Here is a 9,789-nt window from a genome sequence, read left to right on the forward strand (position 1 = left end):
ATTCTTTGGCACTGCCCTTCTTTGGGACTGGGATGTAGACTGATCTTTTCCAATCCTCTGACCACTGCTGAGTTTTCCATTGATGATGATTAAAAAAGCACACTGGTCCTTTAATATTGGGCTGTGGCACCAGGGTAGGTGACATGACCTTTAGCCTAGTTTGTTCCTTTTGGAACACCACACTTCGAATGATTAAAGTGGTAGGGAACCCCCCCCCAATTCTGCGTTGGCTGTCTCTAGCAAGCATGTCATTGCTAGCACCACTCTGGCAGCCACTAATGATCCTCTGTAAGCTAGCAAAAATTTAATGCAACTTGCTAGGCACGTTAGAAACCTTACTACTCCCTATACCACACGATGGCTGGAGTGCAATGTGTTCCAGCAAAAATAGTGCACATCTTTATCAAATTTGGTGCATCCTGCTAGTTCGGTACACAGCCTGTGTAGATTCAATAATATTTTTAATTCAAATAATGTATGATTTCCTTCCTTTCGAATCAAGGGGGTAATGTCGGCGTATATAAATTGGGGGGGGGGGTAAAAGGTAAAAAAGTTCCCTGACCCCTGCCGTAGAAGGAATGGAGTAGCCCTCATAGTCAACAAAAGAGTGAGAAAAGCTGTAATGGGATATAATCTCATAAATGATAGAATTATGTCAATACGAATCCAAGGCAGACCTCTCAACATCACAGTAATCCAAGTTTATGCTCCAACCACCAACGCTGAGGAGACTGAAGTTGACCAGTTTTATGAAGATTTACAACACCTTCTAGAAGTGACACCAATGAAAGATGTTCTTCTCATTCTAGGGGATTGGAATGCTAAAGTTGGGTGTCAAGAGATAAAAGGAACAACAGGAAAGTTTGGCTTGGGAGTTCAAAATGAAGCGGGGCAAAAGCTAATAGAGTTTTGTCAAGAGAACAAGCTGATCATCACAAACACTCTTTTCCAACAACACTATACATGGAAATCACCAGATGGACAATACCGAAATCAGATTGATTATATTCTCTGCAACCAAAGATGGAGAAGCTCTATACAGTCGGCAAAAACAAGACCTGGATCTGATTGTGGCTCTGATCATCAGCTTCTCGTAGCAAAATTCAAGCTTAAATTGAAGAGACTAGGAAAAACCACTGGGCTACTCAGGTACTGTATAATCTAAACCAAATCCCTTATGAAAACACAGTGGAAGTGAAGAACAGATTTAAAGAACTCGATTTGGTGGACAGAATGCCTGAGGAACTTTGGATAGAGGCTCGTAACATTGTACAGGAGGCAGCAACAAAAACCATCCCAAAGAAAAGGAAAGGCAAGAAAGCAAAGTGGCTGTCCAACAAGGCCTTAGAAATACAGTGGGGTCTTGACTTAAGAACGGCTCGAGTTAAGAACATTTTGACTTAAGAACCACTCTCACAGGAAAATATTGATTTGACTTACATACTTACATTTGAGTTAAGAACTAAAAAAAACCACGCGGGAGGCAGGGAAAGTGCAAAATTTGAACTTTCAGTTAACTGTTGGCCAGTGAAAAGGGTGCCTGTCTGCTTCCTCACTCCTCCCAGCGTTTAGAGAGTGGATTGGGAGTCTTCAGACTGCCTGGTACTGCCTGGACTGTATTTTCCCTGCCTTCCCTGAACCTTTCTTGACCTAAGAAAAAAAGAAATAAAATATCCCCCTCTAGTGGTCGAAGGCAGAATAGCAGCTTCCCATTAGTTTCTATGGACGGAAAAGAGCAGATACGGATCAAATGGTTTTCAATGCATTCCTATGGGAAATGCAGATTTGACCTGAGAACTTTTTGACTTAAGAACCGCCTTCCAATACGGATTAAGTTCTCAAGTCAAGACCCCACTGTAGCAGAGAGGAGAAGGGAAACAAAATGCAAGGGAGGTAGGGAAAGTTACAGAAAACTGAATGCAGACTTCCAAAGAATAGCAAGGAGAGAGACAAGAGGGCCTTCTTAAATGAACAATGCAAAGAAATAGAGGAAAATAATAGAAAAGGAAAAACCAGAGATCTGTTCAGGAAAATTGGAGATATTAGAGGAACATTTTGTGCAAAGATGGACATGATAAAGGACAAAAATGGTAGGAACCTAACAGAAGCAGAAGACATCAAGAAGAGGTGGCAAGAATACACAGAGGAATTATACGAGAAAGATTTGGATATCCCGGACAACCCAGATAATGTAGTTGCTGACCTTGAGCCAGACATCCTGGAGAGTGAAGTTAAGTGGGCCTTAGAAAGCTTGGCTAACAACAAGGCCAGTGGAGGTGAGGGCATTCCAGTTGAACTATTTAAAATCTTAAAAGATGATGCTGTTAACGTGCTACATTCAATATGCAAGCAAGTTTGGAAAACTCAACTGTGGCCAGAGGACTGGAAAAGATCAGTTTACATCCCAATCCCTAAGAAGGGCAGTGCCAAATAAGGCTCCAACTACTGTGATTTCACACGCTAGCAAGGTTATGCTCAAAATCCTCCAAGGTAGGCTTCAGCAGTATGTGGACTGAGAACTCCCAGAAGTACAAGCTGGATTCCAAAGGGGCAGAGGAACTAGAGACCAAATTGCTAACACGCGCTGGATTACAGAGAAAGCCAGAGAGTTCCAGAAAAACATCTACTTCTGCTTCATTGACTATGCAAAAGCCTTTGACTGTGTGGACCACAGCAAACTACGGAAAGTCCTTAAAAGAAATGGGAGTGCCTCACCATCTTATCTATCTCCTGAGAAACCTATACATGGGACAGGAAGCAACAGTTAGAACTGGATATGGAACAACTGATTGGTTCACAATTGAGAAAGGGGTACGACAAGGCTGTATATTGTCTCCCTGCTTATTTAACTTATATGCAGAATACAACATGCGAAAGGCTGGACTGGGGGAATCCCAAACCGGAATTAAGATTGCCGGAAAAAATATCAACAACCTCCGATATGCAGATGATACCACTCTGATGGCAGAAAGTGAGGAGGAATTAAGAAACCTTGTAATGAGGGTGAAAGAGGAGAGTGCAAAAACGGTCTGAAGCTCAACATCAAAAAAACTAAGATCATGGCCACTGGTCCCATCACCTCCTGGAAAATAGAAGGGGAAGATATGGAGGCAGTGACAGATTTTGCTTTCTTGGGCTCCATGATCACTGCAGATGGAGACAGTAGCCACAAAATTAAAAGACTCCTGCTTCTTGGGAGGAAAGCGATGACAAACTTTGACAGCATCTTAAAAAGCAGAGACGTCACCTTGCCAACAAAAGTCCGCCTAGTCAAAGCTATGGTTTTTCCTGTAGTGACGTATGGCAGTGAGAGCTGGACCATAAAGAAAGCTGACCACCGAAGAATTGATGCTTTTGAACTGTGGTGCTGGAGGAGGCTCTTGAGAGTACCCTGGACTGCAAGGAGAACAAACCTATCAATTCTAAACGAAATCAACCCTGAGTGCTCACTGGAAGGACAGATCCTGAAGCTGAGGCTCCAGTACTTTGGCCATCTTATGAGAAGAGAAGAATCCTTGGAAAAGACCTTGATGTTGGGAAAGTGTGAAGGCAAGAGGAGAAGGGGACGGCAGAGGATGAGATGGTTGGACAGTGTCATCGAAGCTACCAATATGAATTTGACACAACTCCGGGAGGCAGTGGAAGATAGGAGGACCTGGCGTGCTCTAGTCCATGGGGTCACGAAGAGTCGGACACGACTGAATGACTAAACGACGAGAAACCAGGATAGAATATTCCTAGCTTGTCTTCAACCACTTCCACTGGTAAGAGATAGAAATTGCAATCAAGTGTGTACAGTACCAGAATTACTCTTTTTTAAAAAATTCTACTTTAGACCTTTTTTGCCCATCTTGAACCAGAATAACATAGAAAACAGTCTTACAGAGTGCTTAGTTATTAAGAATGGGACTTTTCAGCTAACTTTAATGAGGGGGAGGGGAATATGAAAAAGGCTCCTCCTTTCATTTTTGGAGTCTTTTGTGGCTTTACAATAGTCTCCAAAATAACAGAGTTGGGAATGAATGAATACTTGATTACGGTCTATTTTTACCTCCAGTAAAAATAGAGTTGGGATTCTGAAAGAGAGGCTAACAAACTTAGAGTTCTAATGTATTTTGTATTTCAGATTACCTCCATTTGACCCTTGTATGCAAAATCACTTCATTTGATATTCTAGGAAATAATAGTATTAGAAGTCTAAGGAGGAGAGCTGTCAGCTGCCAATTAGGATTCAGAGAACATCCTAAAAGGGGATGGGTGCAAAGTCTGAATCTTTAAAACGGCCTTGAAAATTAGAGTGGCTCCTCTTTAGCTGCTTGGTGCCTTGTTTGCTTTTACTGCTCACAGGGCTCCTCTGACCTCCATTTGGGACTGGATTTTCATACTCACTGGCATGCTACAGTAGTGCTGTTCCTTCATTACAGCTTATACGAAGGGGTGCTGATAAGTATTGAGCCTTACCCAGAAAAAAATTGAGCTAGGAAGCTGTAACTGCCACACTATTCTACATTATTCCCCCAGGAAGTCAGTGCACTTGCAACATCTCTCCTGCAGCTTCTTAAGTCCCTGCAAATAAAATTCTTCTGACTGCTGGTGTAACCACTCATTTGCAGCATTAGTCACCTCCAGAAAACTCCCAAATCGTTGTCCCTTTAGGTGTTTTTTGAGTTTGGGGAACAGATAATAGTCATAAGGAGCCAGGTCAGGAGAATAGGGTGGATGGCACGTCACTTGAAAGTGGACGTCAGTTTTGCCACTGTTTCACCTGCAGTGTGTGACAAGGTGTTGTCTTGCAACAGGATGACACCTTTGGAGAGCTTTCCTCGACATTTTTCCTTGATGCTTTGCCTCAACTTCTCAACAAAGCTCAGTAATATTTTTGCATTGATGGTTAAACCCTGTTGGAGGTACTCCACCAGCAGAACTCCTTTGTTATCCCAAAAAACTGTTGCCATTTGCTTCTGCACCGACCTTTGTACTCGGAACTTCTTTGGCCTGAGGGAACTGCTGTGCCTCCATTCCTTAGACTGTTCCCTTGTCTCAGGATCATAACAGTACTGTAGATCCATGTCTCATCACCAGTTACCAGTTTGCCCAGGAAATCTGACTCATTTCTTGCAAAATGTTCCAAAACAGCCACCGATGACTCCACACATTTCCTCTTTTGTTCAGTTGTCAAAAGTTTGGGGATCCACTTTGCTGCCAGCTTTCTCATTTCCAAGCTGTTGTGGATAATGGCACCAACTCTCTCATAGGATATTCTAAGATATATAGCAATACTTTTGGCTGATATTCGGCGGTCCTCCATGATTATGTCACGGATGGCTTAGACATTTGCAGGCACAGAGACAGAAATAGGCCTTCCACTCGGTTTCTCACTTTCAACACCGAAATGGCTAGTTTTAAAATTGACAACCCAACGTTTAACTGTTTCATATGAAGGGCCACTGTCACCCATAGTTTGTGACATTTCATCATGGATCTGCTTTGCACCTTTCCCTTGGAGAAACAGGAACTTGATTATAGTCCTATGCTCTTCCACATTGAACTTTTCTGGAGGTGCCGCCATGTTCACTTTGGACCAGAAAATGAAAGTTAAGTTAAAATCATAGGTAGTTGATTTTTGCACCGTTGAATATAGACAAATTGGCCAATATACCCTGCAATTTATAGCTTCCTAGCTCAATTTTTCTGGGTAAGGCTCAATACTTATCAGCACCCCTTCATATGTGTGTTTGCAGGGACGCTTCGGGCTGCCTGGTAAGGTAAGGTGCTGCTTTCTGCTTTTTAAAAACTGCCTGTTCTGGGTGGGTTTTGGAGGGTGGGTTTGGGCTGGGGGGTTATGTTTCTGTGCTGTGTTGTTGTTTTGTTTTTTGGTGATTTTGTTCTTAAGCCCCAGCGCCTTCGGGGCTTGCTGTGTTGTTTATTTTTTGTTTTTTGCAGCCCCAGCGCCTTCCGATAGGGCTTGCTCAGTTCTTTATTTTTTGTTGGTTTGTTTTTTCAGCCCCAGCGCCTTCCGATGGGGCTTGCAGTGTTGTCTTTTTATTTATTGGGCGTTTTTTTTTTCTTCTGGAACGGATTAAACGCGTTCCAATGCATTTCAATGGGAAATGGTGCTTCAACTTATGACCATTTTGAGTTACGTCCATCTTCTGGAATGGATTATGGTCGTAAGTCGAGGCACCACTGTATTAGGGTTGCTGTAAGTCGGTTCTGAATTGACAGCACAGAACACACCTGCATTTACACCACAATGAGCTCACTATACAGTGGGGTCTTGACTTGAGAACTTAATCCGTATTGGAAGGCGGTTCTCAAGTCAAAAAGTTCTCAGGTCAAATCTGCATTTCCCATAGGAATGCATTGAAAACCATTTGATCCGTATCTGCGCTTTTCCGTCCATAGAAACCAATGGGAAGCTGCTATTCTGCCTTCGACCACTAGAGGGGGATATTTTGTTTCTTTTTTTCTTAGGTCAAGAAAGGTTCAGGGAAGGCAGGGAAAATACAGTCCAGGCAGTACCAGGCAGTCTGAAGACTCCCAATCCACTCTCTAAACGCTGGGAGGAGTGAGGAAGCAGACAGGCACCCTTTTCACTGGCCAACAGTTAACTGAAAGTTCAAATTTTGCACTTTCCCTGCCTCCCGCGTGGTTTTTTTTAGTTCTTAACTCAAATCTAAGTATGTAAGTCAAATCAATATTTTCCTATGAGTGGTTCTTAAGTCAAAATGTTCTTAACTCGAGCCGTTCTTAAGTCAAGACCCCACTGTACAAAAGGTGGAATATTCATATTGAGTATTTGAATAAATTAGTGACTCCCAAAAGGTCCTTACTGGCAACAACCCTGCTCAGCTCTTGGAAACTCAAGGCTACGGTTTCCTTTATTCAGTGAATAATTCATGTAATGATCCATACATTTGAGAATATTATAATAGTACATATATTTAAGAATATTCAACTTTGTAGAAATTACAGTTATACTCTGAGTGATCAAACAAATGGTATAAGAAAGCAATTCCATATATGTGTTTGCCAAAGATTAAAACCAAACAATGCCTGTCCTGAACATACCCCGTTTCCCCAAAAATAAGACCTAACCTGAAAATAAGCCCTAGTATGTTTTTTCAGGATGTTCATAATATAAACCCTACCCCAAAAATAAGCCCCAATTAAGTGAAACCCCACCCTCCACCACTGTGCAGCAACATGTATGTAGCAACCAGAAGATGACATGATTGTATTTGAATAAATGTAGATTGCTATACTGTACATGAAAAAAAAAAAACATCCCCGAAAATAAGCCCTAATGTGTTTTTGGAGCAAAAATTAATATAAGACCCTGTCTTATTTTCAGGGAAACACGGTATTCAAATCTCCCTTTTAGTAAATATTTCAGTACAGTAGATATTACAATAATTTCATCTTCTTTCATTTCCTCACTGTATATACCTCAGCTTATTTGCCTGATTCACCTGTGGCTACTTGTTCTACACGCACTTTTTAATGAGACACACACTTGCTCTGTGCTTGGCTGTGGGTTGCACAGGCTGCTTACGATACAGCCTCAGAGAATGACTAGCTTTGTGGACCTTAAACATTAACAAAATTTACTTGGCAGAAATTTTTGTGGAACGTAGCCCACTTCTTTAGAAAAAGTCCCCGGAAGCTTATGCCCAATAAAACTTGTTAAAGTGCCATAAAACTTTGCTTTCTTTTTGCTGCAGCAGACTAACACAGCTCTCCCTTTGGAAAGTTCTCATACTGATAAGGCCAGTCCAAGAGTTTTGTGCCTATCCCACAAAACTGCACCAGAGCACAGACAGAGTTCTGACTCCTGTCCTCTGAAGATGCTGGCCACAGAGACTGGTGAAACATTAGGAAGAACAACCTTCAGAACACAGCCAAACAATCTGAAAAACCTACAACCACCACCAACCCAAGAGGTTTGTCCAGACCTCTTCTAATTCCAGTGACAACATGCTAAAAGGAGGGATGTTGCAATGTCATGTATGGTCATTATCAAGGGGCTTCCAGTTTACAGCCATCTGGATCATGTTGCTGCAATTCAATTTAAACCCATCCATCCCCCGAGCGTGTTGAAAAATGTGTGTATATGTCATATGTGAAGGACTAGAATGTGATATTTACATAGTGAACCATTCTGAAATATGTGTATATACTATATGCATAAGTATGTTTATATGTGTTTAACACGGAAGGGACTAGAATGATATATTTGCATAGCAAAGCATTTTGACCAAACAGAATGTGTCTGGCATCGGCCAGACAGATATATGAAGCAAGTGCCAGTTAGCAGTTCCTCAGACTGATAGGGCAAATATACAGTAGGCTACAGTCTGTCAAATGTTAGCTATGTTATAGGATGTAATAGTTTTTGAAGAGTAATTATGTCAAGTTTCATGAATGAGATATGAACATAACTAAGTCAGGTACATTTGTGAAGATTCTCAGTCATCGAGGTGAGGTTATCTGGAAGCTGAGTCATGGCAACTGGACTTCTTTCTTGTTAGGTTGAAAGGTTTTGCTACACATCCAAGCAGCTTCTTCAGTCTGAGGAGAGTTGGTAGGAGACACCTGATATACCCTCCACATTGGTTTCATTTCCCCCTGGTCTGAATTGGCTTGTTAGATGGATAAAGGCCAGGGGGTGAGTGAAAATCCCACTTCTGCAGTCCTTCAGGTGGAGAAGAGCTGCAGAAGTGGGATTTTCACTCATCCCAGGGCCTTTGTCCTTCTAACCAGACTATTCAGACCAGATGTCTAAACACTGTGAGTTTATTCTATTCTACGTGCGTTCTAAACAATAAAAGTGATTTAATGTTTTTAAGGAAGACCAAGCGGTTGTTTTATTTACTTTCAGTTGTTGGCGTGCCGAGCGGAGGGACGCAGCACACACAGGGGAGAATAATTTTTATCTGCAAGTGGCTTTTTTATCATAACGCTTGAAACTGCTGTGCGCAAACTCTTGTCAGTTATATTTTATATTCTTTTTTTATAGCCCAGGTCAACACCGGGCAGGGGCGTCCCCGGGAAGGGCCACAACGTCAGGCGCCGAGCGGAGCGTCGGCCTGTCCTGCGCAAGTTTCCTCAGCCCGCTGCCTGCGGTGGAGTTTCTCTCCCAAAGAAACGTTTGGACTGAGATTTATTCTCCCTCCGTCCCGTCCCTCCTCTATATATGGGGGGTGGGGTGGACCCCAACCTGGGAGGGCTGCCAGGAGCCTGGGACCCCAACTCCTGCGCGGCTCCCTCCTCTCCGAGCGTGTTTGTCCTTTTTCCCCAGCATCAGCATCACCATCATCACCACCACCACCACCACCCGCTTCGGTACAGACCTGGCACTGGCTCAGCTCCTCAGTCAGGTTCTTGACTTCTTCCTCCAGCAGAGTAGTAACCCGGGATGCTGCTGTAGAAGCCGCATCCTTGCGTTGGGAAGAAGTCATGCTAATTATGACACCGCGCTGAGCACGGGAACTTTATAAAGCAAAGTGATTTTTTTTTCCATTAGTGTATTTACTTTCCCGCCCCCCCCCCTCTCTGGGGTCTGGAAAAAGACAAAGTGAGGAGTCCGAGTTTCGACACAGGGACGAGAGCGGCCAACTAACTACTAAGAAGAAATATTTACAGACCGCCCGCGCCTATTTGGCGCGCCAGTAGAAAAACGAATTGGAAACGTTGCTGTAAACCAATGAGAAGAACGGCTTCACCGCTCCCCCGCCTACTTCTCCTCTTCCCAAAGCCTGCCCCCCACTCCGCATCATTTTTGTCTTG

At 42.9% G+C, this 9,789-nt stretch overlaps 1 protein-coding gene across 12 annotated transcripts in view; it reads right to left on the bottom strand.

Moving 5' to 3' along the window:
* The window catches only part of CNTLN (centlein), a 484,545-nt gene extending 474,785 nt beyond the window's left edge, over positions 1-9,760 (bottom strand). For 9 of the 12 annotated variants that reach the window (XR_013541453.1, XR_013541452.1, XM_020797524.3 and 6 more), the window contains exon 1: positions 9,354-9,760. Coding sequence is in view for 8 of the 12 variants with exons in the window: in XM_020797524.3 (XP_020653183.3) it covers positions 9,354-9,461 (108 nt within the window). In the remaining 4 variants the exon portion in view is untranslated. The remainder of the gene's footprint in view (positions 1-9,353) is intronic. The other 3 variants (XM_078384930.1, XM_078384931.1, XM_072992066.2) reach the window with 3 other exon arrangements.
* Between the last annotated feature and the right edge of the window lie 29 nt (positions 9,761-9,789).

This window comes from Pogona vitticeps, chromosome 2, assembly GCF_051106095.1.
Source record: "Pogona vitticeps strain Pit_001003342236 chromosome 2, PviZW2.1, whole genome shotgun sequence".
Classification (NCBI taxonomy): domain Eukaryota; kingdom Metazoa; phylum Chordata; class Lepidosauria; order Squamata; family Agamidae; genus Pogona; species Pogona vitticeps.